Source organism: Centruroides vittatus, unplaced genomic scaffold (assembly GCF_030686945.1).
Source record: "Centruroides vittatus isolate TY-2023 unplaced genomic scaffold, ASM3068694v2 contig_484, whole genome shotgun sequence".
NCBI lineage: Eukaryota > Metazoa > Arthropoda > Arachnida > Scorpiones > Buthidae > Centruroides > Centruroides vittatus.
In genome coordinates this window covers 2,197,369-2,215,734 of record NW_027122274.1, presented here as the reverse complement: position 1 = coordinate 2,215,734, position 18,366 = coordinate 2,197,369, and the positions used below count along the sequence as shown (strand labels likewise).

Genomic DNA, 18,366 nt, shown 5'->3' with positions numbered 1-18,366 from the left:
TTTTGATAAATTTCTTGAATTACTTTATCTTAAATATATTACAGTAAACTCAGAAAAAACATTGTTTTTTCTGAGTTTTTCTGAGATTGTTATCATTGTTGTGATAACGAATTAGATGATCTTAGTTTGGTGCATGGAATTTTGGGGAAATAAGACATACTTGGAAGAGAAAACAAGAAATATCATCTGAGAGAAGAAGGAACATGGTAGAATTCAAACTTTGTTTTTTTTCTGTATGAATAACATACTAAAATTGAAAAAAAAGACTTCATTTTGAACTGTGATAGAGGTAACTGTGTGCATATTTCTAAGTTTAACATTGACATTCAATTCATATAATCTTGGTAATGCATTCTCAAATTTGACTTCAAACATTGTCAGACTTAAAGTACAGTCATTAACTGTACTTTCTGTAGTTCCTTGGTTCCTTGTTTTTATGATATGGTTTTTTAGGGCAATCATGAATCTTTCCATTTCTCCTGAGAGCCAGCCAGCAGTTTGACACAGTTCTGTCAACATGATCCTGGTTAAGATGTTAGAGTGCCTGTTGTGGAATTCCTTCAGAGAACAGAACTGTGATGGTCTGGGATACTGTGTTAGATTCAGGTGACTGCCATGTAGTTTTAATGGTGTATTGTTTTAGTTTGCAAGAGTTTGTTTTGAGTAATTGTGATGTTTGACTTGAGTCAAACAGTAAAGAAAATGTACAGACAGTGTCAAGCAGTCTTGGGCTTGAAATGCATCCTAACAATTTCAGCCATCAGTTTAGTGCAGTTTTGGCTGGTTTATGGATGTCTCTTTGACAAGATGGGTAGGGTTTGTGACTGCCATTCAAAAAACCACAGAAATTACAAGTTTTTCTACAAATTAAATGTGCTGTCTGTATTTTAAAGTCTGAGATATAGTGTTGGATATATTTTGCATTGTTATTGCATACATTAAGATATAGTGTATACAATAACAACCATAGAATAGTGAAGGAAAGCACATGATTGATCTATTAATATATTGTGTATGGTTCAATTGTAGATGATCAGCAGGTGGTAATTAAGTTTAAAATTTCAATTCTACAAAGATTTGTTACCAGGGTCAGCTGAAAATCTACATTTATTAGTACTTACTTCTAGTAGATATAAAGCTCTACAGTCTTCTATTCAATTCAGTGCAAAGAAAGCTATGCTGACATTCTATTTTGATTGATAAGGACCAATTCTCATAGAGTCTTTTGAAAAAAGCAATACAATTAATGTAAACACTACTGCACAACTCTGCAGAAACTGAAGCAAGCTATAAAATCAAAATGGTAAGAATGCTCTCATGTGGAATTATTTTCCTATATGACATCTCGTGGCCCTATATGTTACCAACAGTATCAAACCACCAGGTGTGAATTTTCGGACACACCTCCGATTTAGACTATAAAAGACTAGTTATGTAAGGTGAGATGTGAGAGTAAGAGTCACTCTGAAGTCCAGGAATGAACCTCTCAGGAAGATGAATGCAAAATCAATTAAACCAACTTAAAAATAAAAAAGGAAAATTTATTACAAAAACTAAACACTAGAATTAAGTTTAAAATTATTATTATATTAAGGACAAAGTCTGTCTATAAAAATATATCTGTATCTGGATAGACTAAGGCTAACTTCCAAGGACTATTTGTATACTATTAAACCCAGGGGTACCTAGGATGAAATCAAACTTTGTGACTCACAAAATACCAGGAAAAGAGTTGTCTTTCCTTTGGTTCCTTTTTTTTCTTTCTTTTGCACCTTATCCTTATCTCTCTCTTTTCACCAACTTTTTCTTGATTTGAACTCTCCTCTGATGAGGCTCTCTACTGTTGTGTTGGCTCTTTCTGGTTGTTGTGCTCACTCTTCTCTCCTCTATTCCTTTCTCTTTCACTTTTTTGCTTTCTCTTTTTCTCAAATGTTTTTCATCATTTCCTTTTGTTTTATTCTTTTTTTTTCTAACCAATCGTGATTGTATTCTGGAGGAAGTTGATGGAATGATAGATAAGCTATTTTTAGTCCTCCTTCTCTCTCGTCTAATATGAATTGTGTGTGTCTATGTGAATGGATACAGTAACAACTTTCACTTAACACTAGTTGAAAATGGTCATCCCCTTTGTGTTTTTCTCTGAATATTGTGAGATTAATAACAATTAATTGATAAATTTTTATTCTAATTTGTTTCTCTTGATTATTTTTCATCTGTATTGACAAAAATTTAGTCCCTAAAATTGGAAAATAGGCTATTCCTTTACAGTGTTACTTGATAACAAACAATCCTGATGTCACATTCACACATTTACAAGATGCAAGTGCAAAGGGCATCTTGTTCAATAGCTAACAATTGTCTGATGAACAAACAGACAGAACAAAAAATATATATAAAATACATATATACTTTAAAATACAATAAAATTTTCACTTATTTTAAGACGATTATGTAATCTCTTTAAATGATAAGTTGATTAAAATTATACAAGATAATGATAATACTAATACAAGAATATATATATATATATACAGAGCTGCAATTTGAAAAAATTGTAGATCTATAAATTCCCACTGTTGTCCATCTGTCTTTCCTCAATCTCAAATATGGAGTTAGATAGATGAATGATGAGATCAGATATGGAAACCTTAGGGACAGGATGTTCTGATTAACTATATACAAACTTCTGATGCAAACTGGAAGTCATGTTATTTCAATTCAAAACTTTTCCCTGAAAGCAGTTAACACAACTCTGTTGATGAAGGAAAAGTATGATGTATAGGGGTAAGCCACTACTAATAATTTGAAGTGGAGAGCATATTTTTTAAATTAAATAAATTAAAAATATGATTAAAATTGCAGCCCAGCATTGTGATGATGTCACAATAAATAATTGCTTAATAATAATACATGTACATATATATAACCAAAATTTAGGGGAAATAGTGGGTCTCACCACAATAGTTAAGTTAAAAAAAAAGTGCAGGTGGGAAATCCTAGAACATCTTAACTATAGCCCAGAGCACTTGTGTCATTTTCACATCACATTTACATTTTTGGAAAATTGAGTGTTGATAAAAGTTACATCATTACACGTGAAAATTATAAGATACAATGTTATTATCTTATTGTACTTGGAAGAATAATTTCCTTAATGTTTAATTAACTAGTTTTGTTAGATTGATTATATTTTAGTCACAGTTTAACCGGCATGTTGGTCTCCTTCGTTTATATGCGGTATGCTGTTCATTCCACGAAAATACAGTATTTAAAATATTATTATTATATTCTTTAACAATATATCACCAGTTCCTTGATTAGAACAATATGGTGTGTTGAAACATAAATTATAATTTGATAATTAAACATCAATGTATGATTTTTGTTTATTACTTTATTTTTTAATATGATCTTCCACCTTGGTGCCATCAATTGGATAGCTTCTGGATTACCCAAAGGAAGTTATCTTTTGGCTATAGACTTAACTCTCTTGAACAACTTCAATTACTTTTCATTAGAGTAAATTGATGAGATTTGGATACACAAAAAAATTGACAATAAATGCAGGCTATTACCAGGTTCATAACCAATGAAAACAGTCATCCAAAACAAAGAGGAAAAAATCATTCCATCTGTTTCTTACAGAACAGCATCCATCTGCATGTTATCACACCAATTTCAGAATTGTGATGATTCAGAAATTAAAGTAGACTCTTCTACCTCTCTTCCATGCAGTCTCAACCTTGCTCATCCAACTTCCATCTATTTGGACTGACCAAAGTACTTTTAGGAGGAAAGAAGTTTACCTTTAATGAAGTGACTGAAATAGTTTGAGTGGATACATCTGCAGGCAAAAGATTTCTTAAGGGAAATCCAGAAGCTATCAACCAATAGCACCAATATATTTCCTAGGAGGAAGATCACGTTTGAAAATAAGGTAATAAACATCAATATACAAATTTTGTTTTATCATCAAATTATAATTTATATTTGAACTTACCTCATATATCACAATGTTTTTCAAAAAGGCAAAATTTTGTAATCCATGAAAAACTAAATGCAACTTTTGAGCTATGTAATAGAATTTTGTACTCTAAAAAAATTATAAAAAAACATGTGCATAATTCTCTCAAAGCAGGAATCCATCCATTCAAACTCATAATCTCCAATCCTCCACCTTGTCTTTTATTAATGTTATCTTATTCAGATCCAAGTCAGTTTAGAGATTTTTAAATAATACACATATATATGTAACTAACAATCATCGGATTTTTTTCAGTTATTGAAGCTTTAATATAAAAACATTTCTGGCATTTTTGCATAAAATAAATTTAACTACATTCAGACTGAAAACTTTTATTATGCATAGTTACATTATTTGTACACTTTAACAAATTTACATACAATCTTCCTTTATTGGATCTATCACAAGAAATGGAATCCATTGTCTTATATTTTAGTTTTACTGATTTGATTTATCATCACAATACATTTAACTACAAATTGTATTTTAGCCTTTTTCAGAAATGAATTTTTTTCAATGTTTATAGTCAACTTTGAAGTTTTTCTCTTAAAATTGTTTCCCATAATGATAAGAATATTCATTAAAGCTCATTAAGAAGCAATTCTTGTGTTCAATTATCTATTGTGACAAGAAAATCTTATAAGTGAGAAATGCAGGTTCAAATCTGATCTGGATCCTCACAGTTTTTTATGTTTAGTTCAAGTTAGGCTATTGCGATATATACGAGTGAATAAATTTTCCACACAAGATGACCTGAATAGGAAATGCAAACACAAGAGATGGTATACAATAACAGAAATATTAATTTTTCCAAAAACATTTCTATGTTCAGTAACTGTGCTTTGACTCAACAATTTTAATTATTGACTAGAGACTAACTGATCATTGAATAGAGCAGTAAGCAACAAATCTTTTGTCTTTAAGACAAAAGATTTGTTGCTTACTATTCTATTTTCTACTTTCATACTGACTCTTGTTGTATGACTTTGGCTCCTCATTTCTTGTTCAAGCTGACATCGAATGTCTGAGTCTAATCATAACAGGTAACATTGGTAATACATGACACTTCAAACAACTGATTTACTTTAAAATCTATTATTTTTTCTATGATTGATCAATGTTTCATGCAGTAAGACTGTTCATGATTAAATTTTGGACAGCTGGATAGTCCTAGCATAAAGGTGTCAGTTTTCCACTCTGTGAGGTCCAGATAAGAAGCACCAGCAATTTTTCATAGGCAGTCTGCCCCAGATATGTTGGGGTGGACAGGACTTATTGTGGGCCTGGCCAAACCCTACAATGCATATGAAAAAAAGAACTCTTAGTGCCTAATTAGCATACCAGCAGTGCCATGCATAACTGGGCATGGTACAAAAGTACTACTGTATTAATAAAGATTTGACTGATTGACTAAAGAGCAAAATTAAATTAAGAGGATGTTTATAAATAAAGAATTAGCTGTAAAAAATTTTTAATGTTCAAAAATTTATTTATTTAATTTAGTATTAATGCTCATTACTTTTTATATTGTACAGATACAAGCATATTAAAAAAATTCTGATTTATGGAAGGAAAAACTTGCACATTTGTAATTCAGCCATTAAAGTTCTTATCATGTTGAACTATTCATTAAATTGCATAAGTCGTTTAGCGAATCGTGTAAAATATAAAGGTGACGCAAATCTTCCGTGATATCTATAGAATAATCATTTAACACAGATTCAGAAATCATTTTCTTGTTGACAGAATTTTGCTCCTCCATTGTTTCTTTCTTGATAACAATTTTTTTAACAATTTCAAACATTTTTTTAATATACCTTAAACAATGATCTGCAAATCAAATGTTATTTAATTAATTTATGATGAAATTATGTATCAATCAAATAACTACTTACCTGCATTAAGTGAATGTCTTTCATCAATTTTAGAACTATACAAAATAATAAAAATGGATATGGCAGCTGCAACGGCAGTAAAGCTGTCCGAGTGAGGTAACAAGTTTTCATTTTCTTTATGTTTCAGAATATAATGGCTGAACACTTCATAAATAGGATTGAAGTTTTCTTCTATTAGGTTAAAAATGTATTAACAATGAATATATAATAGAATTGTCTGCATTTTACATTAAATTTGAAAATATTTTCATGAATACTTTCATATGTTAACATGAATTCATGTTAACATATGAAATTGTAGAAGAAATAATAGAATTTAAAGTAAATCAGTTGTTTGAAGTGTCATGTATTACCAATGCTATCTGTTATGATTAGACTCAGACATTTGATGTCAGCTAATTAATGTCAGCTTGAACGAGAGATGAGGAGCTATCTAAAGCCAAGGTCATGCAACAAGAGTCAGTATGAAAGTAGAAAATAGAGTAACAAGCAACAAATCTTTTGTCTTATAGTCAATGATTAAAATTGTTGAGTGACAGCACTATGACCTACCAGACAGTTACTGAACACAGAAATGTTTTTGGAAAAATTAAAATTTCCATTATTGTAGGTCATCTCCAGGTTTTGCATTTCATATTAAATAACTTTAATATTAAAATGGATGTTCCTTTCTGACTGAACACTTTTTGAATTTCTGGGCTCTTTACCTCATTACCGAGGGACCATAATATAGAGCTGACATTTGAACTCAATGTTTAGAGAACTTGGACATTTGACATTCACAGTTTTGTCTAGAGAAGTGTTTGATGACTCCAACACAAAATGTTTAAATTGAACTACTTTTGTTAAAAGTTATTCTGTTTGTTTTTTAAATGAGCTTTGTGTTATTTTAGTAAAATTTTGTTTATTTTTATAGTGTCTTTGTCAAAATAAATGCCTTTAGACTTTAGCTATTATTGGCACCTCCATCAAAAATGAATTTGAATAGAAGTAGAAGTACTCTACTTCTCTCACCAATCAGTCAAGTCAAGGACAAGCAGAAGACCTCAGAGATTAGTGCTCAAAGAACAAAAATCCTGACAGAAAGCATATCAGGTCTGTGTCAATATACCAGCACTTCTAATATATTCTAAATGTCAGTTGCTCAATCTATAATCTACCATCACTGATATGCCAAGAACTTCCAGTCTTCCACAATGATAGAATCAAAGATACCTGATGTTAGCTGGAAGACTGAATATATTACCCAATAAAATAAATGGGGCAGTGAGATCAAGCTTGCTAGACACTGATTTGCAAACAATGAAAGACAAATTAGCCTGTCATCTGTGAAACTTTCAGAGACAGGCAAAGTCCCACTTGACATGCCAAACTATCTGAGCAAAACTCCCAGGCAAGGACAGTGAGTCATACATCCAAGATGTCCTTTCTTTATGCCAAGAGGCCAACATGTCTGATAATGAGCAACTTGAATATATTAAAAATTTTATGAAGAATATGTTGCTCAACATCTTGCTAGTCCCAAAGTTTCAACTTCTCAATGTAACAGCAAGTGGTGATGAAATAAGCAGAAGTCTAAAACCCATCAAGTAGGTTGAACCCCTACTTTCTGCCAACTGATGAACAGTGTGGTCAATTTTGATGAAGAGAAATTTCACCTAGTAATACTAATTCTTATTGTCTAAGAAGAACATCAGAATCACACCAATATTCTTGCCATCATTTCTGGCCAAGAGAATGGAATGATCAACATTGTAAAAGCCTAGAAAATGCCTGTTGACATCACTAGTGGATCAACAAACTGGTTGAGACACACTGACATCTGCACACTGCTGACAGCAGCTTTGGACTTATTGAACTACACTCAAAATAATGGATATTCACTCATTTATTTTGACTACAATCAAGCCAGACATGTCTGGTAGTACTATTAAAATTGCTGAGGAGATTTCAACCTGTTGCTGCTTCATCACAATCTATTTATGACTCCCTTCATTACTGGGGGACACTAGGCCAGTTGCCCTGCAACACTAGAAAAGTCCTCCAGCAAGTATTGGGCTTCAGTTTGGCAAACACAAAGTTCAAGCCCAAGAGGATGCCAAAAATTAACACTTTGGATCCTCTTGGGCATTTAATAATTATTATTGGTGTATAAATATGACTCTACCTTTTTTCAGAATATAAGACATTCTTTCATTTTAAAAATAAACAAAAGATTTATTCAAAGTATTTTTCATCAGAAGCTATAGCATTTGCCCATCTAGATTCCATCATAATCCAGATGGGTGAATGTTGTAGCAAATGGATTCCATGAAGGAAGAAGTCTGGTTGTTTTGAAGCAATCAACCCAATTTTGGATATCCTTATAAGATCTGAACTGCTTTCCTGATAGGTCACTCTGCATGGATCGAAACAAATGGTAATCTAAAGGAACAACATCTGGAGAATATAGCAGGTGGGGTAATACATCCCAGCGAAGTGCTTATAAAGTTTCCTTGACTGGTCTTGCAACATGTGGGAGAGCATTGTCATGTTGGAAAATAACCGTGTTGTGTCTTTTGGCATATTTTGGACATTTTTGCTCCAATGCTTTGTTCAATTTGATTAACTGTTGTTTGTAATGTTTAGAATTGATTGTCTGACTTGCAACAGCTCATAGTATACTACACCCTTTTGGTCCCACCAGATATACAACATAACCTTATTTCCATGAATATTCTGTTTTAGCATTGATGGACCTGGTTCATCCGGACGCACCCATGCCTTTGGTCATTTAGGATTGTCAAAGTGAATCCATTTTTCATCTCCAGTAACAATTCGCAACAGAAAACCTTTTCCCTTTTGTCTTTGGAGCAATAATTTGCCTATGGTTTTTTGACATTCAATGTCTCTTTCTTTCAATTCATATGGGACCCAATTTCCTGCTTTTGAACCATTCCCATTGCATGTAGACATTGGGAAATGCATGGTTGGGTAACATTTAAAGCAGCAGCCAATTCCAGTTGTGTTTGGCAAGGATCTTCATCTTGGAATTTTTTTGGTGGTTTTCCATACTCTTTGTCATGTGTATCAAAATCATTATTTTTAAACTGTCAAAACAATTCTTTGCATGTTGTATTAGATGGAGCATGTTTACCATAAATTTCCAACAATGACATGTTTCTGCTGCAGTTTTCTTTGAAATAAAATAATAAAGTAAAATTTCCCACAAATGCTGTCTTCCTAGCACAAAACTCAACATTTTTAATCAAATAAAAATAATTATTGTTTATACTTTAAACAGATGTATCAGATTTATTTTTGAAGAATGCTGTCAAACCTTTTAAATAAAAGTATTGCCAGATTAAGTTGCATGCAAGCAGTACTACTATCGCCATCTATTAAAAAAGGCAGAGTCATATTTATACACCCAATATTATTGAAGAAGAGGTCAATGAACTGTTAGTTAAGAGTTAGGTGTACTATAATACAATCTAATGAGTCTCCAAGGGCCAATTCAATCATTTTGATTAACAAACACTCTGGTAAATAGCAGTTCTGTGTTGAAAAGTTAAATGCCATTAACCAAGAAAGATTGTATCAGCTCCCAAGAGGAAGAATCTAGTGTCCTAGTAGTAGTTCTTGCAGGCAGTCTAAGTGTTGATAGATTTAAAAGTTCAGTTATTGGCAAATTAAGGTTGATGAGCAACTTCGAAAGAAGGCAGTCTTTGTCACCTTGATAAGTTATGAGAATTAGACTCTTCTGTTCTGGCTCTGCAATGAATAGCAACATTTAAGCTATGTAGACTCCACTAAAGACCCCATAATAGTCCATCCATAGATGAACTGTTATGGGACCTTAGGTGAAACATCTGTCTTTGTTATCTTCAGGACATGGTTGTATTTGTCCCATCATTTTGGCTTCTCTTGCAACAAGGACAATTGACAAAACTGTCCTTGAATGTTTCTGATAAACAAATTACAACTGGTCCAGTCTCCAGATTCTCATCTATCTTGTTGACAGAAAAGAGATTCAGTCTGTCCCTGAAAAGCTATGGGTGTCCTTGAGTTTCCAACACTGACTAACTCAAACAAAGATCTAGGAAGCTTCAAACTGGCAAGTTAATCATTGCTTCATTGAGTGATTCACAAAGATTGCCAAGCTGCTCACCTCATTCCTGAAGACTAGCAACATCTAGTAGGATCCTGAGCAATAAGAGGTCTCAACTGATTACAAGATTCACTTAGTTGGGAACCTGGGCCACTTCAATCTTAACATATTGACTGAGATATATAATAAGTCCATAGCCACTGTTGTCTGCATCTTCTATGAAAGCAGAATCAAACTATTCAATGATGGAGAAGGAATGCTTTTCCATTATCTGGGCCATTAAAAAGTGCCAGCCATATCTATGTGAACATCCTTTTTGAATGATAATGGATTACTATTTGCTATGTTTGTTAGTCAGACTCTACGACCCTTTGAGCTAATGGGATCTGTATATACAAGTATATACAAATATAAGTATTGTAAACAAATCTGGGCAGAAACATCTGGAAGCTGATATTCTCTCATAGCCCAGTCAAAGTTCCTTTAATTAAGGAGGTGAAAATTATCATAGATTCATTCAGCAGGCTAATGAAGTGGTCCTGAAGTTTATCACCTCTCTGCTTCAACATTACCAGGTATTTGATGAAGCTATGATTCATCTGGTCCATCTTGGCACCTCATTATTCCAGTCTCTCACCATTCTGTTTTGGAAGCTTACCACAATAACATTGGTTATGCTTGTAACCATTATTGGAGAGAAATAAATCATCTTGTAACAATATATCACGGAATGCCAAGAATGCTTGAGGAAAAGGCTTGCAACATTGATATTGGCTTGGCAACTTTTATAGATTCCTCTACCAAGAGAACTTTTGACACCATTGGCAGTTCTTGGACTGTTTCACTACATTACTGTCAGGCAATAAATGGATTATCAATCATTACTATTACCAATCATTCATTCATCAATCATTACCATTTATTGATTACCTGAACCATTATACCATACCTGAACTATGGACAACTATCAGTCTTGCCAATTTTCTGTTCAGTGACATTATTATGAAAAATAGTGCACCAATGAGGCTGATTAGTGACATAAGACCAACCATTTCTTATTCATTTAATTCAGAAAATACTCTCCATCTTTGGCACATGCATCAGAGGACATCCACCTACCATTCCCCTAGATCAGTGATTCCCAAACTTTTTCGTTTGGGAATCACTGATCTAGGGGAATGGTAGGTGGATGTACTTTGATGTCGATCCACCACCCCCTTTGTTCAATAAAGTTATATCCAACGCCTCCTAACTCATTTTCTCTTGTGTGAGAAAGGATTGGAAATATTCTTAGGAAAACTTTTCTATGAATCTCACACTTTGTGTCCTTACTGTTCCTTGTTTTCAACATCTGGAAACCATTAAACACAGTGTTTCCTCTTATCAGTTTAACAGAGGAAAGGGAATGGCTGTCAGTGACCCCAACTTTTGCCTTTGGTCACTGTTCAGTACCCTGCCCCCCAGCATCCCCTAGATTTACTCACCACCCAACAAGGGGGCATTATTGCCCACTTTGAAAAATGCTGCCCTAGATCTATGAGCTTACAGAACGATTCAATTGGACCAAATGTTGTCTTTAGTCACCTTCCCTTATATTTTCTCCAAACAAAAGATGACAATATTTTCCATTCTTCCTTCACAGCTGACCCCAGCAGCATCCACATCAGTCTACACTTGTTTAGAGAAGGCCTGTTGGCCCAGGATCATGATAAGTGGTGTTAAGACATCCATCAACACCAGGCACCATAAACTTGCACAGGTCATCAAGATGATAAGTTTCAATCTGGCAACTAGGAAGTTTCGAAAAATTCTTTGTGCTGCTACTTTAGGCCATACCAAGTCATATCAGTGTCCTATGATATTTCAGCTTTCCCTAACACAAAAATCATCCATGTCATCAGGATAAAATTATACAATATATCTGATGAAGACATCTTAAGGAAGAAACAAAATGGAATTCCCCTCCAAGTGGACACTTTTAGAACTAGGCTCTTAGCCAATAGAGAGAGAACATTTGAGATTTGCTTTGCCATAAGACATTTCTTAGAATTAGTTTTTGTATTATTTTGTTTTGGTTCAATTTTGTTTATTTGCATAGTATCTTTGTCAAAATAAATGTCTTTCAATTTTAACTGCTACAATATATTGGGTTATTCGGAAAGTAATTTCGTTTTTTTATTACTAAAGGAATTAGGTGTATTTTTAGCAGCCAATTTTATTTTAAACCACATTTTCATTATATACTTCGACAGCTGACATTTTAAGGCTTATTTGTAAAAAATTTTGTTTGATTCTGTACAATTGTTTTTTTTTCACTGTCCCATCAAATATGGTAAATGGAAAGCATCAGTTTTGGCATGTTTTGCTTTTTTATTACCAAAAAATCAAAATGCTGTTCAAGTAAGAAAAAATTTGTGGTACATGTATGGAGAAGATGTATTAAGAGAAAGACAGTGCCAAAACTGGTTCATAAAATTTCGTTCTGGCAATTTCAATAATGAAGATGCACCACATTCTGGATGGCCAGTTGAAGCCAATGAAAACAAAATAAAGCTACTGATTTAAGCAAACTGCCAAATAACAACACATGAAATCACTAAGAGATTAAATTTGTAGAATTGAACTGTTTATGACTACTTGAAACAGATTGGTTTCACTTCAAAGCTTGATATAGGGGTTCCACACGTTCTTAAAAAGAGATGCTCTCTTTGGTGGGATTTTAAGGAATTTTTTTTGAGCTTTTACCAGACAATTTAACAATTGATTCGAAAGTGTACTGCTGTTGAGTAAACAAATTGAGTAATATCATCAAACAGAAAAGGCCAGAATTGATCAACAAAAAAGGTGTAGTGTTTTACCATGATAATTCCAAATTTCACACAAGTTTGGTAACTTGTCAGAAACTGTTACAGCTTAGACGGGATGTGCTATCACACCAACCATATTTGTCAGATCAGGCACCCTCAGATTATTATTTGTTCCAGTCTTTACAAAATTTTTTCAACATGTACTTTGGTAGCAATGCAACAAAGTATTCTATTGTGGTATTTGTTCTATACTATATTTTGGTGTTGTGTTTATACCTGAGGCATAGAATTTTTTCTGATTTCATTTGTTTATTTTTTGTTGCAATTAATTTAATTTAATTACATTAAATTAAAATATAGTAACTAAAATTATTTTAATGTTTCACTAAAAACAAAATAAGTCATCAACTCCAATGTTGCAGAAAACAAATTTTTGTTAATGCTGGGTTCACAATGAAGACAAACTAATGGTGCTTTGTATGATGAAATATTCCATGATAAAAACATTTAGTCTACATGCATGTTAAAGGTGATTCTGCAGAAGTACACACCTTTGTGTCAACTGTGATGTTTGTTCTTATTGGCAGGTGAAACAATTAAATTCTCATCTACAAAATGCCATGTACTAGTTAGAGCAGCAATGAGAAATAAGTTTCCAAGATGTATAAGAGAATGTATTTTTACTTCATCACTAACTGTCTTTGCTAATTTTTAAAGAAATTCTGACATGTACATGGTATGTATCAAAATTCATTAACAAAGAGAAATTTTTCGATGTAAAGGAAATTTGTTTTCATGTGGGAATATACAACAAAAATGAAATTTTCAACAAATTGTTTTATTAGGTGCACTCAATGCATTTTTTGCATGATTTTTGTAAGTACAATCTAAAGTATTATAAAGTAGAAAAAGAACAATAAAAATGTATAATATTACAATTTTCTGATAAATTTCTTTCTTATACTTTTGAATTAATTCTTTTCCTGCAATTTTAATAAAAAATAAATAAACTCATAAAACTAATAGATGTTTGAATTCTCTCTCTGATGTTAGAATAGCTGCCATTTAGGCTATTCAAGTTGAGATGCAGGTAAAAGATATGTCTGAAAAAAGAACCATTGCAGCTATTAAAAAAATAATAAACCTCGAATGTTTTCATTGTATATTTATAAAGTGGATAGTGTGTTATATAAAAGAATACTGTCATTAATTATAATTCTATTAAATTTTATAACTTATTTCATTGTCATCAAGTGTGATGATCAAGAAATAAGTTATGAAAATAATTGACTTATTATGCTTCTAGTGAAACTTTAACTGAAAAGAAGTAAAGAAAACAAAAACAAATAAAACAAGAAAAAGATTATGTTTCGAGTACAAACTCAAGGCAAAAATATAGCATAGAACAGATACCATGACTTTGTCACAGCATACGAAAGTATACTTGATGAATTGTTTATTTTTGGAATATATGCCACAAATGAATGATTATAACCTATCTTTGAAATGAAAAGGTTATGTAAATAATGCTTTTGTCTGATGGATATGTTAATATTGGAGTATAACAAAAGTTTTATCATGATCCAAGACATCAGATCTGTAAGGTGCAAATATGTTACATGATAGTTTCTTATCATTTAAAAATTTTCAATTAAAATTTGTAATTTTATGAAGAATTTGAACAATTATAAAAAATATATGCTATGTATTAAAAGATATTTAAACAATATTTATCAATAAATAATTTATGACAATATGCCTTACCCAAGTTGAAATGAATATTTTCCTGCTGTAAAAGAAAGTATAATGTGTGCCAAAATTCATCTAGAGCCTTATAATCATTTAGAGTTCTGAAAATAGAATATTTTTTATTACATGTAAATACACTTTTCAAAAGAAAAAAAGAAAAAAAAAACCTGAAGTCTAAGGTTCAATTTATCAAACTTTCATAAACAATATTTTATTAAAACATATTATAATCCAAGTGCTTTTAACCTTACTTGTCCTCCATCTTTATGGATACAACAGAATAAAGTTAAAACAATATTGTGGGTTGCAGAAAAGGCACCCAACTGTATACCATCAATTTCCAATGTTGCAGTAGATTTTGTTTAAGATGATAATCATTCTAGTACTTATAAATGAAAAAATAATTTAGTATAATTAAATTTCATGCATTTATTCTTTAGTAGAAATATATTAACTTTAGTCAAATATTTATATTTTGGAATGTAAAAAAATTGAAATTCTGAGCCAATTTATGATATATAGTACAGTACCTGTGATAATGACAGCCGAATGGCCTAGTGGTTAAGGTGGCAGCCTACTGCTCTGGGGAACCCAATATCAAATCTGAATGGGTTGAAAAATCCCCAGGAATTTTTTGGGGGTGGACCCTCCAGATATGTTGGGCCCCATCATTCACCACCCGGCTGAATCTATAATGGGCCTGCTAAAAAGAGGCCCTCTTAGTGCCCACAGGGTGGAAAGAGTTAAAAAAAAAAAAGTACCTGTGATAAATGTATGTAAAGAACTTAAGGAACCCCATATATATTCAGCTATTGAAATTAATTGATCACTGAGTAATCAAGAAGCTATTCAAACATATCAATTTATTATTTGAGCATTGAATAATAAAACTATCAAGTTTCCATCAAAATACATTGTTGAAAATTACTGAAATAAACAAAAAGAAATTCTTATTAACATATAATTCTTAAGAGTTATTTGACCATGACAAATTTAAAAGTATTTGAATGATAAATTCTTGATAATATTAAGTAATTCTAAAATTTTATATTTTATTTGAAATTGTATCTTAGCAGAAAATTATTTTTCTTGTATGAAAATAGGATATAAAATAATTAAATATAATTATAAATATTAATTATTAAAGGAAGACCACAAATTAAAATCTTAATACATGTAATTTTTAATATAATTCTTCAAAAATATATATTTATTCAATATGGTTGAATTAAACAAATATATAAATGATAATCAAACTATTAAAGATCCTTTTTTTTTTTTATCAAGATACAATTATAAGAAGAATTAAATTTTTGTTATATACAATAAACTCTTGTTCATATTCTGAGACTTTGGATAATTTAAATTTCTGTTTTTTGTCAAATTATCAAAAAATTTCTATATAAAATGTTCCATATAAAGAAATCCAACAAAATGGCAGCTAATATTTCAAGAAAACTCCACTGTAGATTAAAAAAGAAAAGAAAATAAGCAATAAGATATGGCTAGGTTAATTAGATCTGTCAGTCAAGCCAGCTTTATTGTTATTTATGTAAAAAATTGTCATTTGTAATGCATACTTTACTTTATCTCTTGAATTATCCAAAAGTATCTTAAATTTTGAATTAATGCATGCAATATAATGTGAATATCTATAGGAAATGACAACAAAATCTACTGACTTTGAATTAATGAAAGTTTACCAAAATTATATTCTATAAAGAGTTGTGGCTTGTTTGCAGATATACTGTATGTTTTCTAATCAAAACTCTGCTTAATTGGAAGTAATTTTGTTTGTAATATGATATTGATAATGATATTAAGAAATAAAAAGAAATCACAGATTACTTTTTAAAAACATGATAAAATTGTAAATCATGTACCATACATTTTCACAAAAATATATATTAAATACATTATAAAAATTTTTCAAACTACCAGTATATGCATTTGTCTAGAGTTCTTTTTCCTTCCATTTCAAATTAATTGTATTATATAGGAAAATATAATGCCATTAATCCAAAACAATCTCCTAAAGCAATTAGTTCAGATTAGAAAAAGTGCACTGTATCTGACTAATACAAATATTACTTACAACAACTGTTTTCCACTTTCAATAACTACTCCAATTAATTCTTGCATATTCCATTCTTTACAAAACGTTTCATCTTTATCCAAAATGCAATAAATTAATTTAAGTGTACCCTTTAATAGTTCACCTGAAAAATTTAATTTTGAATTAAATAAAATGAAAGTATTAGTATTAATATATGAAAAATTGAACTGTATATACTTTACATACAAAACCCAAAATATATATTATATAGGAAAACTATGACATACATGTACATTAGTTTGTTTAGTAGTATGTTTTAGTTTTGTAAAAACTACATTAGAAGTCATAGTATTTCTTTTTTAAAAGCGCTAAGAAGATTTATTTTGTATTCATTCATGTTTGGTTTATTATTGAGCAAGCAGATGAATATATTTTTTTTTAATAAAGTAAAAATTACATTACAGATACTAGACATATCTTCATTGCTCACCATGTTCAATCACTAGGAACAACTATTCTTCACTGCAGAAATGACCTTTCTTTGTAGGCTACTACTCTACACAAATATGTAAAACAGTGGAGAATAGTTGTTCTTGGTGATTGGACATGGCGAGTTATGAAGATATGTCTAGTATCTGTAATGTAATTTTTATTTTATTAAATTATAATTTCCATCAGCCCTTTTTTACAAAGCAGATGAATAATTCATCTGGATTAGTCATCCATAAAAAGCCAACAACAGATTTAGTAACCAATGTATTAGACATATGACTTTAGCCACTGGCCATTAATGTTTTTGTATTTTTTAAACAAAATGTAAAAACTTAAGAAGCATTTTACATATATTTCTCAATTCTTTTGTTTATACCAGTACAGTAGAGCGTCGTTTATCCAAAAGCCGGCTAAACAAAAGCTTTCCAGTCAGACTGTGTCGTGCTGAATCGAACGTTTTTGATACTAAATTAACTTCTAAAGTATAATTTTTTTTGTTTTTATATTTTTCAATATATTTATTTTGTTTGTACAAAATAAAGAAATAATTTTTAACGATACAATAGCCTCGATTATTATAATAAAAATTTTCGTTAGGCTTAAAATCAACGAAAATTCAACATGAAGCAACACACAACGGAGAAAAATTTCAACATCGGATAGGTTAATATATTTTTTTGTACACAATCGGTTATCCGAACAACCCCAGTCCCCAATTGATTCGGATAAACGACGTTCTACTGTATTTTCCTTTAGGGACTGGCAATTTTCCATAACTGTTTTTGAGGCTTAAAATAGCTATTATTATTAACAGGAAATAAAAAAAAGACTAATAAAAGACAGTAAAAGTCAGCTTTACAACAAACAACAAAAAACGTTTAGAAATTAATCAGTTAAAATAATTATTATAAATTTGTGCATATTTATTCTTCTAATTAGTTTAACAAATTATAGTATATTATCACTATATTTTAGAAACTAAAAAAATAAATGTAAAATAAAATTTTTACCATTTAAAGAACTTTTTAAGATAAATGATATATATACAATAAAATTTTTGTTATTCTTAATGGAATTAATCCATTCAGCACTTGATACATCATTTGTAATACACACATGAATTAATCTAATAAAAAAAAAGATATTAGATTATTTTTTATTATTAGAATTAAATAATTTCAATTAAAACATAATTTATTTTTTTATTTTAAATTCATAAATAAAATCTATATTTTTGCATTAATTTATATATT

General features: G+C 30.8%; 2 protein-coding genes across 2 annotated transcripts in view; one reads left to right on the top strand and one right to left on the bottom strand.

Annotated features, from left to right (window-relative positions):
• Tfb1 (transcription factor B1) overlaps positions 1-18,366 on the top strand; it is a 106,251-nt gene that overhangs the window by 33,181 nt on the left and 54,704 nt on the right. The window lies entirely within an intron of this gene.
• The window catches only part of LOC136978015 (protein SAAL1), a 53,637-nt gene continuing 39,611 nt past the window's right edge, over positions 4,341-18,366 (bottom strand). Inside the window, exons 8-12 of the mRNA XM_067273654.1 lie at positions 18,124-18,239; positions 16,661-16,784; positions 14,581-14,666; positions 5,920-6,090; positions 4,341-5,854 (exon numbers count right to left, since the gene is read on the bottom strand). Coding sequence (XP_067129755.1) covers positions 5,637-5,854; positions 5,920-6,090; positions 14,581-14,666; positions 16,661-16,784; positions 18,124-18,239 — 715 coding nt within the window. The 3' untranslated portion in view covers positions 4,341-5,636. The remainder of the gene's footprint in view (positions 5,855-5,919; positions 6,091-14,580; positions 14,667-16,660; positions 16,785-18,123; positions 18,240-18,366) is intronic.